The sequence below is a fragment of the Primulina eburnea genome, chromosome 18 (genome assembly GCF_022965805.1).
Source record: "Primulina eburnea isolate SZY01 chromosome 18, ASM2296580v1, whole genome shotgun sequence".
Classification (NCBI taxonomy): Eukaryota; Viridiplantae; Streptophyta; class Magnoliopsida; order Lamiales; family Gesneriaceae; genus Primulina; species Primulina eburnea.
The window spans coordinates 6,748,190-6,773,841 of NC_133118.1; the positions used below are offsets into that span (position 1 = coordinate 6,748,190).

At 34.2% G+C, this 25,652-nt stretch overlaps 2 protein-coding genes across 2 annotated transcripts; both read right to left on the reverse strand.

Annotated features, from left to right (window-relative positions):
- Positions 1-2,779: 2,779 nt before the first annotated feature.
- Positions 2,780-5,762, reverse strand: LOC140819725 (uncharacterized). Its single transcript, XM_073179906.1, has 3 exons — positions 3,331-5,762; positions 3,188-3,253; positions 2,780-3,082 (listed from the first exon to the last, which is right to left on the reverse strand). Exon 1 carries the CDS (start codon positions 5,019-5,021, stop codon positions 3,675-3,677), a length of 1,347 nt encoding a protein of 448 aa, XP_073036007.1. The 5' UTR covers positions 5,022-5,762; the 3' UTR covers positions 2,780-3,082; positions 3,188-3,253; positions 3,331-3,674.
- Positions 5,763-16,033: 10,271 nt separating this feature from the next.
- Positions 16,034-21,265, reverse strand: LOC140820161 (protein CLT2, chloroplastic-like). The gene is made up of 10 exons (XM_073180485.1): positions 20,735-21,265; positions 19,026-19,171; positions 18,721-18,758; positions 18,441-18,556; positions 17,747-17,846; positions 17,630-17,665; positions 17,398-17,448; positions 16,921-17,044; positions 16,581-16,706; positions 16,034-16,443 (listed from the first exon to the last, which is right to left on the reverse strand). The coding sequence occupies exons 1-10, from the start codon at positions 21,136-21,138 to the stop codon at positions 16,286-16,288; spliced, it is 1,299 nt and encodes a 432-aa protein (XP_073036586.1). The 5' UTR covers positions 21,139-21,265; the 3' UTR covers positions 16,034-16,285.
- Positions 21,266-25,652: the final 4,387 nt, after the last annotated feature.

A 25,652-nucleotide genomic window follows, 5' to 3' on the forward strand; every position in this document is an offset into this window, starting at 1 on the left:
CAAATTTTAAACATAGGATTTTTATAACATAATTTACCCTTGTGAACCATGAACCACCCTCGTGGACCCACGGTTCAACCCTTAGCCATTTGAACCATAAAACCAAACCATCCCTAGTAAACCCTCGAGCCATCTTACATTTTCTTCAAGCCGAGCCTTATCCACCCCGAGCCAGCCCTTGCCCAACCCTTCTAGGAACCCTCATGGACCCCTAGGTCTCAACCCTACACGCTGCAAACCCATGCTGCAAAGCACAGTAGCCACGCAAACCAAGTTGCATAATCCTAGGACTCTTCGTAAATTGGTTAGGACCCTTACCCTCAAGCCACCACCGAGCCCTTACCCTCTGGACCCTCACTAGACCCCTGGCCAAGCTGTGATCCCCTTTGCACTCGCTAATCTTCTTGGTTGGCTTGGGAAGTGTCCTAGCTCGCTTGGAATCTTCTCTAGCCGTAGATCTTGAGTCCTAGCGTGGCTAGGACTCCTCCACACACCCAACCATGTCCAGCTCCAGCCCTGGTTGAGCCCTGGCCAAGCCATGCAATGGTTTTCCCTTATAACTGGACCCTTGTGCCATCAAGCAATAATTTTCGTTCCAACTTTTTCTAGTTCACGTGCTACCTTAACTCCGCATCGTGTGGCCCTAAAAATCGAGTAAAAAGTCTCCCTATGATCCTTTAACATGACAGCCCCTTCACGCAAATATATATCAAGTTTTGGAACAAGAATAATGAATTAATCACATGTCTATGCATAAAAAATAAAATATTAGTAAGGAAATCATGTTTTTCATGCAAACGTAATTAAAAACAATAATATGGTGTGATAGATGAGAAAAAGATAGTTAAGGCGTGCCTTTGTGTAATTTACGCACGAAAACGAATTGACGATGTGAAGAATGACGACGTAAAACCTAGGCTGAATTTTCCCTTGCCAAAACCGATGATTTCCTTGAAAAAATCTCGTTTGTGTGTGTGTGTGTGTGTTTTGAGGGGGGGGGGAGAGGAGTTTTGTGAATATTTAGGGGAAGGGGGCGTGTGATTAAAGGTTTGGGGTAGGGGTTTGTAGACTTATTTATCGATAATAAGACATATGCACAAGCTAAGGCCCATTAGTCTAGTATAATAAGCCTGAGAAGCCCATTAGTGCATATTTAAAATATTTCGTTTAGAAAAATTCGTGAAAATATTAAACGAGTTCTCAAAAATTTCATATTTTAGTCGAAAATCGAATATCGTCGAAAATTACGTCTTGGCGTATAAAATCACCTTAAAACTCCTTAATCTCAATAATATCATAAAGCATCAACCTCATTTTAAATAATTAAAAATAATTATTTAATAAAAAAAATTTCCATTTTTCAGCATTCGGTCTCCGTTCCTCGATCGCATCTCGTTCAACCTTTAAAATACATTTTTATGCATGCAAGCAGAAAACTCCTTCATAACCATATAAACATATCAACATAATTAATTTAAGCGATTAAAATCATTTAATTAGCTATTTTTCATTTTCCCTAGATTCGCATGCAGTTGGATTACGTCGACTTATTTTTGGATCTTACATACTTTAACTGTTAAAGTCTTGTTATCATCAAAAAGGGGGAGATTGTTGGAACATTTTATGTTCGTAATCTTGATTTTGATGTTAACGAAATTGTCATTTTGTTTCTAAAAAGTTTACCTAGAGTGCAAGAAATCTAAAACTGATCAGTTCCCGAGCCAAAACTGAAACTATCGAGACTCCAAATGATTGCAAAAACTGAACCAGTCCAAACTGAGGGTAAATTCTCGGTTTAGTCTCAAATCTTAAGTGTGTTTCTCGGTATAGTCCCAAATCAATTTTTAGACCCATTTTGGTCCCAAATCTTCCCATTATTTTACCCCATTGGTATTTCCGTCAATTTGAGGTTGAAATTAACAGAAAGACTACGATCTTCTTCCTTTCTTTAATTCAGAAGCCCTAATTGAACACATCCTCTTCCCTTTTTTTTTATTATTGTTAAAAAAAACAAATAAAATAAACGAGATTAAAAAAAACGACAAATTTTTTTTTTTTTAATGCAAAACACAGAAGATATATTCGGCTAAGGCGTGATCACGCCTTACCCAAACACCTCTTTTGATATCCCACAATAGAAAAGGGTTTGCAACTCAATAAAAGGGTAACACAAAAGATGTATTCGGCTAAGGCGTGATCACGCCCTACCCAAACACCTCTTCTGATATCCCACAATAGAAAAGGGTTTGCAACTTAATAAAAGGGTAACACAGAAGATGTATTCGGCTAAGGCGTGATCACGCCCTATCCAAACACCTCTTCTGATATACCACAATAGAAAAGGGTTTGCAACTCAATAAAAGGGTCCACCACAGAAGAGCTAGGCACAGCTTTCCCCTTCGCACAGCCACCAATCGCACAGCCGCCCCCGCCCGTGGCACAGCAGCATCGCTCAGTGCAATCAATTCCCTCTGAACACCACAGCCGCTCACCACTCCCGTCTGCAACTTCAACACCTGCCGCTCACCATCTCCCAGAATCCACGTCCCAACGTTAGATCATTCGCAACTACTTGCATCAAATGATGAAGTTTCACTCGGTCACATTAAAACAGAGCTTGGCCTCATCCTAAGGGCTATTGATCTCAAATTTATACTCCTGAATCCTAATAAGCCAGTAGGGGCAAACAAGATTAATAAAAACCAGTACACTGAACAATAAAATAAAGAGCAACCGAAAAAGTAGACTTCAATTTCCATCCATGACTAAATAAAAATTCATTTCACATCCATGACTAATTCAAGTCGAACAAGTTTCTTGAAGCACTGAAACAGTAGAATACAAAGAAACCGGATTCCTAAACAAAATAAAATCTTCTCGACAGAATATCACGTCCAAAAATTCATTTCTTCTTGAAAGATTCCTGAGAAGAGTTAGACTTGACCCCATGAATTCGTGACGAAGATGATGACTGACCAACTCTACCTCGAACACCTGTTGAAGCTCGTAGTCGTGACACTGTTGTGAAGCTGATGCCATCTTTCAGAAAAGCAGGTGTATGAATGTTCACTGATTGGTTAATCTAAAACAATACAAACAAAATAATTATATCACATCAACCATTTCATTGAAGAATATATTGAACTTTTATGAATAACATTAAATCAAAGAGTTTAAAAAAACTTACATTTATCGAAGATATTGAGCATGAACTCCCTTCAATATTAACCCCAACTTGTCTTGCTCTTTTCACCTGCATGTAAGTACATACAACAACATATTTGTTAAAGTAGGAAAAAATGCAATAAAATAAGTTTTCATTTTCAGAACCTGTAGTTTTTCTTTTCTTGTTGCACCCAAATTATTATTGGGTAAAATAGCGCTTTCCTGTGTCATGGGCTCTTTTTGGAATGTTTCTTGATGTTGGACATCTTCAATCTGGTTACAAGTCCTTTTGTTATGTCTTGATCCACCGCATTGTTTGCATTTGGTAAATTTTTTTACACCTCTCAACTTATTTTCAGAAGGGGGTGGTTCATCTGGTTCTCTTCTTCGTAATTTTGCAGGTCTTCCAACTTTTTGTATGTAAACTAGGGGGCAGTGGTGGCACCAAATCACACGGGGGCCACAAGTCTGGCCCATTGACAGGAATTATTCGTGCTGCATAACATCTTCTATATGTCTCCTACCAAGTAATAAGGATTGACATATGCTTCTGGATCATCTTTTTTGCACCAAATGGCGCATACAGCGTGCTTGCAAGGTATGCCTGTCAAGTCATATTTCCTACAACTGCAAGACATGTTGAACAAGTCAACCGAATGCTGATCATGTCTATCATCTGATCTCGTTATCTGGTAGTGCATTTCATCTGACTTCATGGGAGAATACCTAATAGCTTCCACATATGTCTTTGCAAGCACATCTTTGATCTTTGAACAAATTCGACCGTTCCATTTGTTAGCCCTCTCTCTGTTTTTTTGAAATCTGCCAATCAAAAGATTTCGTATCATCTCATACATCTCAATTACTGGCTTCTCCCTGGCATCTATAATGAAGCTGTTAAAACTTTCACACATGTTGTTCAACAAGATGTTTGATTTAGGAGTGGTGCTGAAATACGCCTTAGACCACTGGTTTTCGGATTTTTTCGCCAGCCATTCATATGCCTTTGCATCGATGTCTTTCAACTCAGCCATGTGCACTTGAAACTCTTCAATTCTTGTCGCTTTTGCCGCAGCCCAAAAGGCAATCTTAACCGCTACACTCTTGAATCCATCACGTTTCATATTGCTTTCTAAGTGTCTCACACAAAATCTATGTTCAGCATTAGGAAACAAAGATTCAAGTGCAGGAATCAAACCTTTTTGCTTATCTGACATAAATGTCCAAGTATGCGGATCATTGCCAACACCAATGTCTTCATCTAGGAGCCGAAGAAACCATGTCCAACTATCTTTTGTTTCACGCTCAACCATTGCATAACATATTGGTAAAATGTTATTATTCGGATCTAGCCCCACGGCCGATAACAATTGCCCACCATGTTCTACCTTTAAGAAGCATCCATCAACACCAATGACACGCCGACAAGCATTCTTAAATCCTTGTTTGCAAGCTGAAAAACAAACATACAATCTCTGAAACCTTGGACCTTCGTCATCCTCTGTCAACTTCAAAACTACAGTAGCCCCAGCGTCGGATCTTTTCAATTCAGCACAATACTTCCTTATTTGCCGAAACTGCTCAGCGACAGAACCTTGCACTAATTTCAGCGCCTTTCTCTTAGCCATGTAGGCGGGCTTCCTTGAAAAATCTGACTGAAGAATGGTAGAAATCTCTTCCCTAAACTCCAAGTGTCCCAATTTAGGATTTGTGCTAATTTTTTTGGCAAACGTCTTTCCCAACCACGTTGAGTTGACACACTTGTTTTTAAAATCACGAACACAATTCCTGTGACATCCATCAAAATTTCTGACTTGCCAACAACTATCATTAGTCATCTTCGCAACATGGATCATCCAACAACATTTATCATCATTGCACTTAGCCCACAATCGGATGTTATCATTTTTTACAAACTTTCACCGGTCTTCCTTCTCTAATGCAGTGACTTTCAATTGTGAATTTTGCTTCTTTTTTTGAGCTAAATACTAAACCAAGCTTCAACTCTTGATTTTCAAAATCTTTTTTTGGGTCAAACAACAAATAATTTTTAACTTCATCCTCATCAGAATCATGAAGACTGGTCAAACCGTCACTATCTGCACAAATATCCACTTCACTTTCATAATCATGCATTTTATGAAGGAGATTATCTGTATTTTCTCTTTCAGGGACAACACTTTTTCCTTTCATAGATTCTATATCGTGGACAACAACTGCATAAACTAACTCATTATTTTCTACAAAATCGTACTCATTGTTATCAAAATTATCAACATTTTCATCTCCAACTTCGTCATTCTTATCATCTAAGTGTTCAATATATATTTCAACCTCATAATTAATTGGAATATATTTTCTAATATTCAACACATCCGAATCATTTTCCAAATATCCGCCTTCATTAATTGTAGTTCCAACTTTGTGCCAAAATCTAAAAGAATTTTTATCTTCAAATCCAAGTTCTTCCATAAATCCCCACATTTCAATCATTCCCAGCTTATCAAGATCGACGGAATCAAAATATTCAAAACTCTCACCAATGTATTCATCGTGTTTCTCAAGAGAATTGAATCTTCCATTATAATACATTTTTATTGTAAAGTGATTTGGTTCCTCAATTAATCCTAAATAACAAAAACAAAAATACATTAAATTATCGAGAAATTTCATCAAAAAAATAAAAAACGTGACAGTTACAAAAAATAATGAATTACCATAATTTGGAGTGCTCTTTCTTGAGGAATTACTCCGTCTAGCCATTAGGTATCCACTCAGTCACCTTAATCACATATCGAATAATAGTCAAGAATTTATCAATCGTAGGCAATTAAAAATGAAATGCAAACCACATTAAAAATTGTCCAGAATTCTCCTATGATTAAGAAAAAAACAACCTTGAAAAAACCGAAGGAAAGAACACAAATTCCATTGTATACAATTTAAAATACAAGAACAAACCATGGTCGTGACTGTATCAAACGAGCAGCGGTGCGTGGAATTGCAGTGCATTATAAATTGAATGAGTCTCGAAGAAAAGAACACTTGGTTACCTCGAGAGTGTCGCGGTGTCCGAATCGACGTGGAGGAAGAAGATTTGTTGCAGCAGGCAGGTATGGACTTGCTTGGAAGAGAAAGGATCGATTAGGGCTGGTGAAGTGATTTGGGTTTTTTGTTCAAGGCAGAAACGTTCTCTTCCGTTAATTTAAACTCCGGATTGAAGGGAAGACTGATGGGGTAAAATAATGGGAAGATTTGGGACCAAATTGGGTCTAAAAATTGATTTGGGATAAAACCGAGAAACACACTTAAGATTTAGGACTAAACCGAGAATTTACCCCCAAACTGATTTCACCAGACTAGTTCAGAGCATCAGTTGTAACTGATAAATTCGCATATCACGACAAGACTATCAAATTGAATCCAGCTAAGCACGAATATACAAGCTACAAGCTACTTCACAGACGAAGGTACAATAATGCACGTTGCAGCACATCTAAAAGAGGAAAGCTTCGAGAACAGTTGTTAGAATGAAGAGACATATCATAAGGAAGCACATGCAAATACACGTTGTAGATAACGTTGTTGATCCACTAACAAAGCCTTTGCCAGGACCATTGTTTGAAAAGCATCATGAAGTAAGGGGTTTGAGATATATGGGCAGTTGGCTACAAGAAAAGTAGGATATTGTTAGAGTAGGTACCCAACAAACTAATTTGTGGCTTGTTTTTTATTGACTCTTATGTAAACAAATCTTTATTTTAATGATATTTTTGTTTTATCCAATTATAACATTTAATTTTTATGTATATCCATGCAAGCTGCATTAATAAAGCTCTTGAATATACAATAAGTACAATGAGATCTTCCTTTCCATGTGGATAATGAAATTCATTAGGAAGATTATTGTATTTTCTAAAATATTTTCTAGTTGATTCAGCCGCTTAAAAATAAGGATAAATGTCGCTCGAGCTCGAGACTAGCATATATGTGACATGTTTCATTATTAAGGGCATGTAGATGTCCATTCATACAGATAAGTGATCGTTGGATGAGCCACTGAACAACCCTCTCACGGACTTTTCAAGTGGTTATTACGTATCGAGTGGATCGGTCATCGGTTATGGTTGTACACCATTAGTCCTTTGACCCGAGACAACATAGAGGCTTTGCGTAGTAGCACTGTAGTTTAACTCGTTTTCCGACCCTAAGAGGGTAATCAGGTGACGAGGTTGGGTGTAGCCCGACATATGTAGGAGCATTCCAATGTAGTCGAGAACTCACCCCTCAACTACGGGTGTTGATATCTTAGTGATCTGATGAGTTAATAGTGGAAGGAATAATTAACCAGATTAAGATATGTGCAACTCTTGATATTCCAATGATTGTAGATTCGATCGGGATATATGAGTTGAAGGGACAGTTCTGTATGCTAACCATAACTTACTTGTTCTTGCAGGCACAATCAATGAAACCTAGGAGATTGTGGGTTGTTGCTACTAGATGCTCTTGCCATGATCCGATGGGCACAATCAAACTTGAGTTCGGACGTTCTTGATCAAAATGTTGATGAAAATAATCTTGCTAAATAGGGTAATCCCTAATAGGGACAAATGTTTTCCTAAATCACATGAAGTTGTGATCTCATGGCTAGCTGTATCCCTAAATCATTGAGAGTTACAGAAGTATCGAATTCTCTGTTCCTCTTCTAGTTGAGATAGTCAAGTTCAAATAGTTGATTTGACGACTGTAGTTTGATGGATATCAAATATATTGTTTATAAAAGATTTTATACGTAGTTTTCATATTTTGAAGTTGTGGAAGTTAGTATGACTACTAATTAAGTGAATAGAGCACAAATGTCAAATTTAGTAAAAAAAAGTTCTAAAATATACAGCTGTCAAAAATGAATCAGTGAAAAATTTTGTTTTTTTCTAAATTTTCTTTTTTCATTATAAGAATGAGATTTGTATCATCGTCACGTCGACACTGTCTGATCAACACTCGGGATAATAATGAAACCACAACTAATTAAAAATTTAATAATTAAATAATAATTAATAGTATTTGACTACTGAGTCAAAACTATCAAGGAACATTCTAGATGTTCTATGATACTTGAGTTGATAATTAATTAATTAATTATCATAATCGTGTAGTATTTATTCAGAAGTTGAAAAAATATACATAGAGATTTTGACATGGATAAAATACATGATAAGGACGCTCACTAAATATTTGATTGTCAAATAAAAATTGATTTAAAAATTTTAAAATTTCACTCCGTCTTGGGTGCGAGAAAATTGTAATCAAACATCGATACCCTTTTAACTCTCTGTTCGCGATTTAGGTTCGCCTCGGGTCGGAAACATTAGCATGGGTCTGTTTCAGGTCATGGAAAAGAACACTATAATTTTAGTGAATATCAGTATCCTATTCTTCTTATTTTTGTACGAATTGAGTTAAACCTTTTTACAATTCGAACAAAAATGAGACCAAATATGATCTTAATTTTTTCAGTTATAGAAGTATTTTCCAATCATATGTGCATAATCCTCAACAATGTTTATTAAACACGTTAATTTGAATTTATAATTGAGAATAATGATACATGTAATATGTGTTGTTGACACATATATACGATGAACAAGAATGAACCATTACTAACAATCAAGCAATAGAAATAACCAACAAAACAAACAAAAACAATGAAAACAACATCGTAACAGCTCAATCCACATGCAAGAGTACATTGTCCATTCGATTCAAGGACTCGTAGTGGAGGTGGTAGCCCCAGTCCCAGGATCGATTGGAAGTTCTGGAAGACCAGGCTGCCCAGGCACTGGAAGCTGCCCAGGAACTGGAAGCTGCCCTGGCTGCCCAGGCACTAACTGGCCAACAAGTGGAAGCCCTGACAATAAGCCTACACCTAGTTCTGACAGGGTGCGTGATGCATGATTAGTGTGGAGATTTGTGAAGGACAATGCCAAGATCAGAGACACGAGAAGATGGAATTTGAGGGTTGTCATCGCGACTAATATGCACTATTTTCGTCGAAAATCGATTGAAGCTTTTGATTCTGATTTGTTGTCTGAATGTTTGAGCGGATGGGGTGTATTTATAGCTTTAGATCATGCTAAATTCTATAATAATAATTTTAAAAAAAAAAGATGACAGAATTGGTTGGTCAAAGGTTAATTATGTCACCTTATAAAATTGAAATTCTTAATATATATTTTTTGGTAAAATTTTACAAAATCATCCTATATATAAGTAGCCCTATTTTTTCTTTTGATCTTGTAAATTATCAATTTAAAATTTGATCTTAGTTTGATAAGTTGGTCGTTTGTTAATAAAATCATGGTAAAAACTTGTATAAGACAGTCTCACAAGTCATATTTTGTGAGACATATATCTTATTTGGGTCATCCATGAAAAGTATTACTTTTTATACTAAGAATATTACATTTTATTGAGAATATCAGTAGAGTTGACCCCTCTCACAGATAAAGAATCGTAAGATCGTCTCACAAGAGACCTACTCTAAAATCATCCAATATAGCAATCTAGGCTCTAGAGTAGAAGGGCTAAAATAAATAATAATTAAAAAAAATTATTGCACTGAGATCAAAGTTCGATGATTTACTTGACCAAAAAACACCAAACAGAACAACATACTTTCAAAATAATTTTTGCATTCTTTTCTATTATTGTTACATTCATAATGCGTTGAGTGGTCTGATTATTAATTAATAGCGCATGAAACTTGATTCTAATATTTTAGAATATAGTGCTTTTGCTGATTATTGATTGTTGATATCAAACATGTGCGATGAATCATGAATTAATTGAAAATGACAAAAATAATGTGTATACACACACAACTTTTGTGAGACGATCTTATGAGTCAATTTTGTGAGACATATACTCTATTTGTGTCATCCAAGAAAAAATATTATTTTTTATGCTAAAATTTATTATTTCTATTGTAAATATAGACAGAGTTAAACCGTCGCACAGATAAAGATCTGTGAAACCGTCTCACAGCATATATATATATATATATATATATAGTGCACATGAAACTTGATTATTGATAGTTAATATAAAACATGTGCGATGAATCAGGAATTAATTGAATCCACATGGGATTTTTTTATTCTATTATCATATATTCGTGCGTGTATATCGTTCATTTTAAAAATTCTTTCAATTTTTTAAAAGGCATATCTCCACCTCATTGCAATCACTGATATCAAGTTAAAAAACAAATTTTTGAAACATAAGTTTGTAGATACTTATATGATCTTGATTTATATGTGCAAGACATGGCAAGTTGTTGGGCATGGTTTGATAGTTCATTTTTGCCTTGCTTAATATAATCGATACATTTGTAAAAAAATTATTCGATTTGTATTAGAAAAATATCAAATTCAAGCCAAAATCGAACACCCTCGAATTTTTTCGAGAAGAATTCAAGTCCAAAATATTTTGTTTGATATCCGATAAGCTTTAACTTTTTATTAATTCAATATGATTATATTATATATATTTATATATATAGATATAAAGACCTTCATATAGTTTCATATGATCTCGAACTTGAAATCTAATACAAGCCAAATCCGAGTAAAAATTGTTTAATTTATCGACATTCGAATCAAACTCAAACTTGAATATTATAAATTCAAACTTGAATTTGGGTTTTAAATTTTTATTCTGATGGATCGGTTCGGGAACCTTTGAGGGTGCTTCAAACACAATATTCTCGATGAGCTGCAATAGCTCGTGTTCTAAGAATGTATACACCGATGAATTTAGATCAAGTTTTGTTTAGAACCAAGCGGAAGACACTCGAAATAATCCTTCATTAAGAAAACCTGAAATATTTTAAAAAATCTATGACTTGTGTAAACTGATCGATTGAAATACGGAGAATCAGTTATGGCTTCTATCAGTTCATCTATGGACTTAACTGAACTGATATCAACTGAACTGATCAAATCAGTTTAAACACAGTTAAGTAGTTAATACACAATATATGTTTATGGATGTTCGGAGACTTTAAGTGCTCCTACGTCACCCCTTCTACCACTTGGGTAGGATACACTAGAAGACTTTGATTTATACAACACCTTATACAAACCCACTCAGCTTAGGACTTACTCCACTGCCTAACTGAACTCTTAGCCTAGACTGAATGCATCACCTTCCAGCCAACAATTGTTTAACGTCTGTGTGTCAAAGACTACATACACAAGTTTTACGTCTTTGTGCAAGAATGTATTTGAGTGGTGTGTGTGTGTGTGAGAGAGAGAGAGAACATTTCTCGGAAAACAACCCGAAAGGTGTTCTCACACACTAAGGGAAATAAGCTTCTATACTAAGCTGATATAGCTTGAATTGTTCCCTCGACTGGGCTGATTACTTCTTTCTAAGCTCATATGCAATAAGCGTGCCATTTCTTGTGTTTTTCCACCTATCTTGTTGATGGTCTTGATCTGTATTTATAGCAGCAATGCGATCATACATCAAGACTCACCACATGCGATCGTTGCAGTTTGAATGCGTTCCTTGAAATCTGTGTCTCAACTTTTCCGACACCCATTCTGAAACATTTTGTCTTTAAACTTTGCTGAAACGTCCATTGTGGTTGCTTTTACTTAATGCGCACAACTGAATTCCACCTTTGATAAGCTTGTCGTGTTATGCAAACTGATACTTTCAACTGGTCAGTTGAACTGGTCTTGAACTGGTGAGGTGAAATCAGTTAACTCGTCAGCTGAACTGATTTCACTCATTCATTTGAACTGGTCAGTTGGGCTTTTCATCAGTCGAACACTTCATCAGCTGGCCGTGCTTCTGAAGATCTTCTGCTTAACCACCTATCAACTGGACAATCAGTTGAACTGCTCTTGATACTTCAGTTGTACTGATTCAGTTTGAGCGATCAGTGGACGCTTTCAGTTTGCGACTCGATAGCTTCCATTTTTTTCTATATATAACTGATCAGTTCGAAGCCTGATCAGTTTCAGATTTCTGCGCACTTAGGTAAATCATTAGTAACAAAATAACAAGTTTTGTTAACATCAAAATCAAGATTGTGAACATGAAATGTTCCAATATGTTCATATTCGGCTTGATTCGATTTGTTAAGACTCATAGTCGTCAATTGTGTGATTCAAATTTTCCTCATTAGACTTTGTGGTTTAAACTAGCTTGTTTTTTGGATGCCTTTAAAGCCTACAAAATTTCAACCCAAAGCTCCAAAACCTGATATCAAGTCATTAAAGGTATTAATATTGTTGTAGGCAAAATTAACAAAATTGTTCTGTAAATCGGCCTATTTTTTCTTTTACTTACTTAAATCGAAAAAATTGGAGCTTAGCCCAATAATTTGATCTTTCTTTTAATTTTATTCTTTTTTTTTTAAAGGATGGGGCGAGACATGCCTGACCTGTCCGACATTGTGATCAACGAGTGAAGGAAAATAAAGGTCAACTATGCTCGACAATTGAATATATTCGAGGTACATAAGTTTAATTTTCAAGTGATTAGAATAATAAGAAGTTGAAGGATTATGCTTAAAAGTTTAAAATATTTAATTTATTGTCTTTTTAATTACGTAACTTGGTTGAATGTCTATTTTGTTAATTTATAGCTTTATTTAATATATGTATATTTCGTATTTAAAGCACATTTTGTTGGAGATAATCAATAAATCATAGAATTCATCATGTTAAATAATTAAAAATTTAATTGAAAACTTAAGCGAAAGTATACCTGAAGTCATAATTCTGAATTAATTAATAAGTCTCTTGATCTTCAAGATCATCGCGCTCTTTTTCTTGAGATAATACTTTATTTTTCTCTTATAAACAATTTTCTTAATGGGAGAGAGAATAGGAAACGTGACGCCGCGCGATCCGGGGACCATGACATTTATATAGATAATGTCTATCAAGATAAAGACTCACAACCTATTAGATACATTAAAGCCCAATAGCCAAAAATTTAATTGATCACTTTAATTTTGGGCTTAACTTAATAGACAACGTACGACGCATAATTATTCACATATAAGTATATATAAATAAATTGATCCAACAATCTCTCACTTGAGCTATATGTGTAACCTTGTAATTATGTTTGTGAAAATAACTTTATGAGTTCAAAAATGTTGTTATTCTGAAATGTATCTATAACCAATATGGTTTCTCAATTACATCAACGTAAGATCAAAGTAGTATTTGCTACATTCAAGGTAACTAGACTCATCAATAGTCATATATTTCAACACAACTGAATGACATAGATCATAAAGTAAATGTGTAGCATGAAAATTTCATGTAGTGTGATCATAACATGCCTATTTCCAACTGGTCCTCCTTTAACCTTGAGATCAATCTTTAAACCATAATCATGCAACAACTATATATCTTTGTTAGTGTGCAGAATGTCATCAACATATAAAACTAGAAAAATATGTTTAATCCCACTAAACTTATTGTACACACAATCATCAACCAAATTCATTTCAAAACCAAATGAAATGATCATTTGATGAAATTTGAAATAACATAGTTGAGACGTCTATTTGAGCCTATAAATAGATTCCTTTAATTTGCAAACTCTTGTATATAAATAAATACCAATCTTGTGTAGATTTTGATCCTAATTAAACTCTTGTTTCCTTGTTTATAGGTAAGGAGTATCTATGAAGATCTACGTCAAGAAGTGATATATATGATGATCGAATATTGAAAAGAGAGAACGACATTGCTGCTGAATTTCAGACTTGAAGATTTCCGCGTGAAGAGTTTAATTGATTGACTCACGCAATCACGTGTTGCAGTTCTAGAGTTGACAACACTCGATAACAACACCGATACAGAGTATTGATCGTCTAGTGGTTTCGTTTGTTTTTAAGCATTGCGTGTTTGAGTTTATGCATATCGGTTTTAGTTGTAATTTATTTTGATGATATTTAATTCCTTGATGTGTCAAGGAATTTAGGTTTGATATTTTCACTAGCATTGTTTGGTTTAAATGATTTAGATATTTTCTAGTGTTTGGTTTAAATGATTTAGATATTTTCTAGTGAATTTTTTATTATGAGACATCGCACAAGTATTCGTACTTGTACATGATTTATGTCTGCTCTTTGTTTATTCAATAAAATTATTCATTTGTCTTCATAATTAATTTCTGCTGCAGTGTTGTGTACTGGTGTTGACAACACCTAAGCGCAACATCAAATTCTGATACGTTATTTATTAAATATTTCATGTACGTTTATGAGCGACATCCCTTTTTCAAAATCAATAATGCTGTTGCAGGTCCTCCCCTTTTTTTAAAGCGGAGTGATTGGGGGAGATAAGGCGATTGCTAGGCATGGGATTCAAGGTGTATATTGACTGTTCAACGTGGATATACCCGCGGCTTAACTCATGCTTGCGGAGAATACCATATACTTGACACAAGCAAAGAGTAGTAGCCCTTTCCACGTATCATGTATGATTACATTTGTTTGGAATGTCCCATCGGTACAAGGAAATTATGTAGAAGTTGCACAAATTTAGAAGTCATATTCCTTGATCCCACAAGGAAATGACCCCAAATCGAGTGATCTTGATCAACTCACTGTTTAGACTTGTAGTTGTTGGAATTTTGATGCTTAATGAATGAAAATTAAGCAAATAAATCAATGTGTTTGATTGGGAAAATTCGAAACGAAGAACGAAGCTTAATGAACGAATATTAAGTTCGGTGGTTCTGAATTAAACTCGAATCAAGTTCATCAAATGTTGAAAGAACTTAAAAAGAGTAGTCGGAACATGTAAGGGACGACAAAAAAATGGCGGCATGAAAAGTAGCAGGCGTGCACCTGCGCATGCGGGTGTGTGCGCCTGCCGGCCGAGAGCTGCCAAGCGCTGCTCGACAGCCGCGAGCAGGCGCACGCACAGTCGCGTTCTTTCGATTTTTCTGACTTTTTCTGATAATTTTTCATTCCCTTGGCATTGTTTGATGATTGTGGTCAGTTACAATGGCCAAGGGACATTCCTATAAATGAAAGATCATGTCTTTTCACATGAAAATTGTTATATGTTTGATTTATTGAAAATAAAAAATACATAAAATAAAATTTCAAAGCATTTGCATATTGTCTTCTTCTTTCTTCAATAAGAGAGAGTTTCTTCATTTCTTTGTGATAGAACTTGAATATTTGAGTGCTCATTATTCAAGTGTTGTAGTTGTATCTTGGGAGAAGATTGCCACAAACCTCTAGCACATTGTGAGGGGCAAATTCTTCTTAAGGAGAAAGTGTTCAACACTTGCATCTACAAAACCATTCTTTTGTTTTCTTCTTGCTTATCCTCTCATATTTGAATACCACAAACAACAGTTGTACCATCTTGTAACGCCCCAGATTCGACGACTGTCCTCACTGTATCAAGACGGGTCTTTCCAGCGTGCTTATGTCCTCACTCACACGCACCCTGAGAAACTTCCCAGGAGGTCACTCATCCCAAAATTGCCCCAAGTCAAGCACGCTTAACTTTGGATTTCTTATGTGATAAGCTACCGAAAAGAAAATGCACCATATTAATATGAGTAGTACCAATCAAATCTTTTAAGCCCTCCTCAACTGTACAGTCCATTACATTGAACAGTCTCGAAATCCCTCTCATTCCGGTGTGGGATCAGTTCATTCATGTTCCCTCCACCTAGAAGCATGCCAGGGGCCGCTCATTGTCCGTGCAACCTCATGGTACCGACGATCGACCCCCCGCCCTCTTCAGCCCCGGGCCTCACACATCTACTCTATCCTAGTATCTCAAACAAATTACTTCTGCTACACTAAATGTAGAATTTGAAATATTCTCTTCATATCAAAAGTAAAATAAAAGGAAAGGAACATGTAAACTCTGCACTTATTTCTATATTGGAACTCTCAACTTTTCAATAATGTCTTCTGTATATTACATGGATTTCGACTGTTTCACGCACACTACCTTGGAAAAATAATAAAAAAAAAAAAAATCGAACATGAAGCCAGTAACTAAATCATTTATTTAAAGAACAAAAAAAGTATTTTATCTCTACTGTCAATTAAATGTCACAAAGCCTTCGAGAGCTGCTTCTGGGGCTTGGGCATGTTGTATAGGATAAGTCCCACCACAAGAATCATAGAGCCTAAGTGGAAAAAGGGGCTTATGCTTTCAACTTGAGGAAGGTATGGCAATGGTAGGGAAAGAGCATATATAGCAATTGGCACTGCAACAAAAGGAAAAAACCACAAAAAAGACAAAGAAAATCAACACATTGTAAACATGCTAGTGCCGGACCAACCAGCTCAAGCGTATTGTAGTTTTTGTTTAAACAATGAATTTGCGATGGTGCGAAGAGCGAACCTGATGCCCTGACAGCAAGAGAAGCAACGATAGCGTCGGAGAATTTAAGAAGATTGAGTACTGATATGTTGAAAAGAACACTGGAGATTATGAAAAGCAGGGGTAGCATTGGAGCACCTGCACACCCTGAAGACACAAGAAAATAAATAAAATTATTATACTTCTTCATTACACTAAAAAAAAGAGAAATCCATTGGTTCTTGATGAGAAGACAGTATGTGATCAAGTAGGCTTGCGGGTTTTAAATTCTACCGCGAAGAATTTTTATGGTTACTTGTTTGATATATATCCAGTAGACTGTGGAAGTGTCCAAAGAAACTTTATACTAGATAAATCTTACCTGTCGTATTGCCTCCGATATTCAAGAAACAAGCAGCGCCACTTTTAAAGTACATAGGCAGCTGAGACAAGGTTATGCCCTTCAGGTTGGACAGAATTGGCAGACAGAGGAGTACAAACATAGCCTACAAGTTCAAAGCAATTACCAAAGTATTAATAATAGGAAGTATGATCAAATGTAGTTTTTTCCTGAGATCAACTCACAAAATCTTCAAGAGACACCTGAATCAACTTAAAAATAACAAACACATATCAACAAAAAGTTCCAAAAATGAAAAAAATTCAAAAACATATAACTTAGTTCTGGTGGATCATTGCTAGTTCAGTAGAGGCTGCTAATATTTTTCAGCAAGCTTGCTAAAATACCAAAAATTTAAGCCCCTTGTAAAATATATTATTTTAATTTTGGTACAGAAAAAACTACATTGAACATGAGTTTATGCCAAATGGAAAAACTTTTAGACTAACTCGCCATTACCTGAACTGCAGATCCAAAGCAATTGACAACAAAGACATCAAGCAATTTTCCCTGCAGTGATGGTGTAATTTATAAGCTAACTACTCTTTAAATATCCTTGTAGAAAGAAAAAAAAAGCAACAATTTGAAACCAGATAAGAAGAGCAGAGAAAAATTAGAATGAACAAGAACGACAGTATCGATGCAAAATACTTGGATGATATTTTTAGATGTTGCCAAATTTTTTAATTACCTTTAGACGGGTGGCAGCATCAATGAACACGGATTCCTGCACAATGCCACATCTTCGATTTGTTAGTGTGCCATTGTAGAAGGTTTAAATTTAGTCAAGTACAACTAATCACATCACCTTAACGATAGATGCGCCTGCTTGGAAGGCACTGGACAATACCATTAGCGCCGGCCACAAAATTCCCATTCCGCCAAGCATTGTACCATTGCTTGATCCACTGTGGCCCGAAAATACATTAATATCAGCGATGATTGATTAAATAGAAGGTCATAGACAAAGATACATGCCCATAAATCAAATTATACATCACTTGATTATCGAAGGACAAGGATTACTTTCTACCTCAAGTATGAGACGAAACAAATAACTAGCTTTGTGGTTATCAGCTTCATGGTCATCTTTTTATTGAAACAATTCTATGCTGAGATGCTAAGACCACTGAGAGTATGTTTATATGCAAAAATTTAAGGGCGAAAGCACTCTATAAAGGGAAACAAAACAACTTTTTTTTTTGGGAGTTTGGATGAAACCTGACAAAGAAGTGCTTCAAAAACCAGAAGCTAGGAGTTAGAAGCCTATACAAATGCAAAACTGCTTATGCTTTTCAAAACTTTAAAAACTCATTGTAACGAAACACTTTTCAAGCCAAGTGACTAGTCTCTTATGTGCACAAAGCGATCGTGATCACCACTGATTATCAACATTTTATTATTATGCACCATTCACCAGTCCTAATGCATATGGTAGTATAAATTTAACGTTTTGAACTGCAAATAAATATAGTTTCAAACATATTGAAGGAAAATAAGACCTTGTAAGCGCAACTATGACTCCCGCAGCTACAAGAAAGCACCCAATAATTTGGTTCAATGGATATGTCCTCTTCAAGAGAAATCTGGAAAATATCAGCTGCCATATCAAGAATGTCTGCAAGAACGTGTACAAGAAATAGAGAAGAGATCAATGGGTGAAAAATAAAAAAGATAATAAATATCGACAAATAAAAACAAGCCATATTTCACAATATGACTTCTTGCAACATAGAAAATAACTAAACTATGAAAAAGTCAAGTTTCATAAAAATGGCTTACCTGGTATAATAAAGGTATCACTGGTCCAGGAAGCATTGCTACAAAAAAGAAATATAAATATTTTCAATGGAAAGAACTGAAGACTATCAAGTGTTGACATGCTGCCTTGTTTCTTGAAAGTTTTCGCTATGTTTCCGGCATCTCTAGCAAAAATATTTCCTGGCAACAAATTTTCACAAGTCGAATTTGAGAAAGTCGATAAATGCTTGATCATATTTTATTTCCCGTTGCAGATGCCGGAACATGTAGGATATCATTCTACATGGTTATTTTAAAAATCTTTTAGCTATCAATGTGCTTTGTACCTCCAGCATACATTCCAGAAACAAGTGATACGGATTCAAGAAAGCCCATGGCTATAAAGGGTGCCTTTGGAATGCTCAGCATCTCATCAGTAACTAAGCCACCTTTATATCTCAGGTACAGCAAAGGAAAGTATACAGCCACAAACCTGCATATGTATCATCATAAGATTTAGTCATTGCAAAACAAATCAAATTTTATTGATCTATTTCTAGTTGGGGGTAAATATGGATTTTCCTAAACTGATCAACCATGATCCGAAAAAGATTGAATGCATTAGCTATGATTTCGACTGAGAGTGTGTTTTTAGAAAAAAAAATAATTATGAAATATTGATGGATGATTTTGTATATAGATAAAAATGGAAGAAGATCAGTTTTTCATAGTTAATTGTAATAGAAAGTATTTTCTATTATGTATGTAATCATACTGATTGTTAGAAATGTGAAATCTAATATTTTTCATTATTATAAATCTCAGTTTATGTGTTCGATTAGTAAATGACAAAAATTTGTGTGCGACAATCTCAAAGGTCGTATTTCGTGAGACAGGTCTCTTATTTGGGTCATCTATTAAAAAATATTACTTTTATGCTAAGAGTATTACTTTTTATTGTGAAAATCGGTAGGATTGACCCGTCTCACAGACCAAGATTCGTGAGACCGTCTCACAAGAGACCTACTCTTTCTGAAAAGACAAAAAAAAAAAAACCAACCATTTTTTAATCTAACTACAGTCAAACTACTCAATAAATTAATAAGTCACGTAAAATAATATTTTTTCTCAGTTTTGATTTGGGTCGATTAGCTAAATTGTTAATATCAATAAATTATATAATAACTTTTCGGAAGACCATTATAACTCTATGGTCCTACACCAATATCACACATTAATCGTTTTTTCTAAAATAACCAACATATTTAGTACAATTTTATAGTTAATTGATGTCTTGGTTGATTTATAAATATCTTTTATATAAGAAATCATTATCGGGTATTATTTTAAGAATTTTATATATTATTTATATCCTGTTTCATTCTACCATCATACGTTGAATGTATTTAATTCTAGAACAATTAATTCATATATACAAGTGACCTCTACTCACATTTTACATATTGAATTTATATTTAAATGATTTAATAAATAAATTTATTTGAGTAATTAAATTAAATTACGAACTTAACCAGCCCGTCCATTTCATTTCGGACTGAACCGCGGATTTTTCATGTTATTCAATATACTAACTTATGGCAAGTAATAAAACAAGATAATGATGGAGCGACATAAGTTCGAATAGGTCTCTCATTAGACGGTCTCACGAATCTTTATCTGTGAGACGGGTCAACCATATCGATATTCATAATAAAAAGTAATACTCTTACCATAAAAGTAATATTTTTTATGTATGACCCAAGTAAGAAATACGTCTCACAAAATACGACCCGTGAGACCGTCTCACACAAGTTTTTGCCCAGAGGTTTTGAGAATTCAAGAGAAAGCTCGTGAATTACTTCTCAAACTAAAATTGAAATCTTTGAAAAAGAGATCCCAACATATTTATACTCTATAAATAGCCGTGTTCTTAAACGATTGGACGTAAAACGAGTTAATATGTCTGATTTTTAAAAACACGGGTTTCAAGTTGATTTTTAATGTAGTAATGGGTCGATAAACAGATTAGAAACAAAAAAAAAATATTACAACTTACACGAAAGTGTTGATCTGAGCTAGAAACAGAGGATACTCCTTCATGGGCACAAGTGCAAGCTTGTGAAGCACCCGATTCACCACGGCCAGCATCAGAGTAATAGCCGACCAAACGATCACCCCGGCCTTCTTATCTCCCGCCGACACTTCGTCTCCACCGGAATCCGGACCCGGAACCGCACTGCAGACGGTCCGTGATGGATTCGAATCCGTGCTGACACTGGTTTTTCCATTCCCGAAGGGTAGAACAAATCGTCTGCCGCTGAAAAGAGGAGAAATCGGGAGCTTGACGGGATTGTTATTCAGATTGCTGGAATAACGATCCGCGATCGTGGGATTGCGGGAAAAGGGAAGAGGATGGGATTTTGGGGTCGGGCGGGGGAGCAAATTCAATCTCATCATCATGGTTAGATCGATGGGAGGAAATTGAGAAATGGAGATGTGATGTTTGAAGTAAGATTCAAATTGAAATAGAAACTCCCGAGTCAAACAGCCAAACTATAGTATAGTATGGTGAGTAGTATAATATGGCGGGCGGGTGGCAGGTGTGGGAACGCCCTCCAAATTTGAATCAGATTATATATATATATATATATATATATATATATCCTCCAAATTTGAATCAGATTATATATATATATATATATATATATATATATATATATATATATATATATATAAAAGTAATTAATTTAGAACCGTGGAGCCTTATTTTTTAAAAAGGGAGTTCAATTGAATACATTGAAGAATATGAGTTTGATCAAAATTTGTTTTTCCAGAGGAATGTACAATTGTGTGTGTGTGTGTGTATAGTATTTTTTAAGGGTGTTAATTACGAATCGAGTCGAGTCGAATATAATGAAAATTTGAAGACTTAAGTTCGGCTCGAAATATTCGAACGTGTTCACGAATTATTATTTGAAAATAAGTACTTGAATGGCTCGAAGTTTATTTATTTAATATATAATTATATTATATTAATAAAATACTAAAGGTCGCAAGCGACTCGTCAACTCGCGTGATATCAAATAAAATTATTTGAGCTCGAGAAAAGTTCGAGTTCAGCTCGAAAACTCGCGAAACAGCTCGATTTGCTCACACCCCAAAGTACCTGCGACGAACGTGTTGCGATCTTGTATGTTCAGTTTTTTTTTTAAAACTCGTTAAAATTAATAAATTCCTATTGGAATTTAATTATTTTTAGATAAAATCATGGTTATTCACAAAATAATATTTTAAAAAAATTGATTTTTTTTAAAAATAATATAAGAATTGGAATAAGGATATGATTTTTTGTTATTATTTTTCATATAACTGCTATCAATATTATATATTTATATTAAATATATTTTTAAATCTTAATAAAGAAATTTGGATTATAGAACAAATATATGATAGCCATTTTTCATACTTCGAAATCCTTAATTATATAGTAATACTTTTATTTTTAACTATATATTACACAATTTTATAAAAATATGATGACTGAGAGACTTGTGCAATTTAAAATATTGAACTCGTATTTTTATCACTGATTATAACTTTTGACAAAATGACAAATATTCAATTATATATTATTTAATTTTATAAAAAACAATATTTCATATATTTATGTGTCTATCGTTGAGGTATCACTCATCTAGTAAATGTATAATTTTAATATGTTTCATAATGTTAAATATATTATTATCATCTCAGTGGTGGACACGAAGATTGTGTTATTGTCTTTCATGCAGGCTTTTTGGCGGTTTTACCCCTCATATGTTCCAAATTCTCCACAAGCGGTTTCTCTCAAATGATTTAGCGTTCTCCCACCACAAACATTCCATTTCAATATTTTTCCTTTCCTATCATTTCCCGAATATTTATTTGGATGTATTCAATTCAGATTTTTGATAATTTTTGACTGACTTTTTCAAATGATAGACTTTTATAAATTTGATAGATTTTTATTGACTTTTAGAAAATCTCACAAATTTATAAAAAAAAATTATGTGTATTCATTAGACTTTTTTGTAAGATTTTTATAGACTTTTATGAATTTTTTTAATAGAATTTTATAAATTGTGTACTTAATTATAACATATTATGAACTAATAATTAATTGACATATATAACATATTCAGTTTGAAATATTTTTTCAATATTATATTAATAAATAAATTTATTTATATAAATTAAATTATTTAATCTTTACATGTGTATATATGTCGGTTTGTACGTATGTTTATAAATTTTTAAAAATACATGAATTGATTAGTCTATAATTTTTTTTTGAATTAATAATATACATGTGAAAAAAAAAATTATTTATCATTGTGTGGATATTATTTTGTATAAAAATAGCATAGCTTGCATATTAATTGAAAATGCTAAAAAGAATTTAAAAAATCATGATTGTTGCGATGCTATTCAATTATTAAGAATTAAAAGATATTTTTTTTATCATCTTTTATTATTATTAAATATTATATTAATTTTTATATATCATAAATTAAATCACAAAATCAAATTTAGAATTCAAAATTTCTTATTATTTTTAAATAAAAAAATATTCAATAAAAAATCAGCCAAAAATGAAAAGTTTGAAAAGGAAGATGAAAATATATATAGAGATACATTTCGAAAATTTGATAGGGCGATAGAGATAGATGATAGGTGAGAAGATAAGAAGAGAGGTTGTAAGGCCCGATATTATATCATGTTAATCCGAGATTATTTAATTTACGAATTTTGGAATGATGAATTAAATTCCACGATTTTTGTAATTAATTAGGATTGAAATGGAATTAAAAAGAGTTGTGAGGACCAAATTGCAAATAGTAAAGACTTCAAGGTCTAAAGTGCAATTATGGGAATTGGAGGACACTTGGCACACCATGCATGAGATATATATATATAAATTGTAAATTCCCTTCATTTCCACCAGAGACATGATCGAGAATTCAGAGCAAAGTTTCCTCAATTTATTCGTACCATAAGTTGTGATTTTGGCAAATCCGTTTATCCGATTTTCGATCCGAACATAGTACCGTACTCCTCTCGACACGAGCTACAACTGGACGTAAGTTTTATTGAGTTCTGTTATCATTTGAAATTATGATATTGGAAGAAATATTATTTGATCAATATATGGTGTTCTGGATATGTTAGACATCGTAGAATCGAAGTCAGATCAAAGAATAGATTGATTATGGAATTGTTATGAATTTCTGATTATATTAATTGAAACTGGGACAGATATGGATTATTGACTGATTACAAATTGTATCGGATATGGGTTATGATTTGTAATTGATATCTGTTGATATTGTATTGACGGGAATACTGAGATTGTGTCATTATGCCGTTGATTTGAATTAAATCCAGATAAATCAGATTCAGTATTGATTGAGAATGAAATGTTGATATTATTATTCTCGATATATCGTTTCAGATTTACAGAGACAGTCTTGAGTTCAGAACTGATAATGCTTCAGGCTGAAATTACGAAAGAAAGGTATAAGTCAATGTGGTATTGGGAGATCGACTTGAGTCGGTTTAGACTCGAGTTTCCCTAAATCACATACTTTACTTTATTGCATTGATATTTGCATTGATTTGACTGATGTACTTGTTTTATTGAATTATAGATAGCAGGTATCAGACGAGTAATCTTGTGACAGAAGTGCCTGATAGTGGTGGGATCGCCACGGGCACATTGCACGATGTCACAGGATAGTGTAGACATCTTGGGACGGAAGTGCCTGACAGTGGCGGGATCGCCACGGGCACATTGCACGATGTGTCAAGATAGGATATTAGCGATAGAGCTACAGTCCATGACGGTTAGGTAAGGACACCGGATGTTTGGTTATATCGAGTAAATAGGATTGGAATTCTGCTATTACGGAATTCGATATAAGAACACCATATTTGGTTATATCGAGTAATAGGAACAGAGTTCCTTCTATTACGGAATTTGATATAGGAACACCACATTTGGAAACCGGGATCCCTAGACTAGGATTGAGTCTAGTCTGAGACGTGGAATCACGTATATGTTAGACAGTTTTATGATTGATTATGTTTCAGATTTTGATACATATTACGGTTACCTGATTATATGCTTTATATTTGTTTACATGATTGCATGTTTCGTTGATTTATACTGGGATTTATTCTCACCGGAGTTATCCGGTTGTTGTCTTGTCTGTATGTGTACATGACAACAGGTGGGACAGGATCAGGGTCCAGGAGATGAGAAGAGATCGTGATAGAGTGGAGACTTCGGACTTTGATATATATAGGGTGTGACACTTGATATATAGATGTTGTACCTTAATTTTACTGGTTTGTAGACGGTACATGACATGTACTTTATTTTATACTGAGTCGTGTATTAGTTTGATTTCACTACGTTCCGCAGTTTAAAAAGAAAAAAAAATTTTAGACTCTGTTTTACGATTGACTAATTAGTCCCAATGATGATTAAGAACTTGATTGAGGCTTGTGTATGTTCAAGTTTTAAAAATCCATTCAAATCTTTAGGTTGAACCAAATACAATTTTTAGTTGTACCTTAGGCTTTAATGTATGTATGTTAATGAATTTCATTAAGTTATTAAAAGTCTATTGAAAATTTAAATACATCTAGACTTTCGTAGAGTTTTTAAAAGTCAATGTTGAATACCATTTGTAAGGACCGTGTATCATACATATTATCGTAAATCTTATGTTGATTATCAATAATTCATGAAATTGTTATGTGATAATGTGAAGAATGACACATGTTATGCTTTTTAACATAATTATCTGAGTATAGGTCCAAATGAAATGAAACAGATTTCATTGAAAAGTTAATACATAGTACTACAATTTTTATGTTGACCATTTTTAAGAATTCTGAACTAGGATGTTGGACAGAACAGTTCGCGCTCG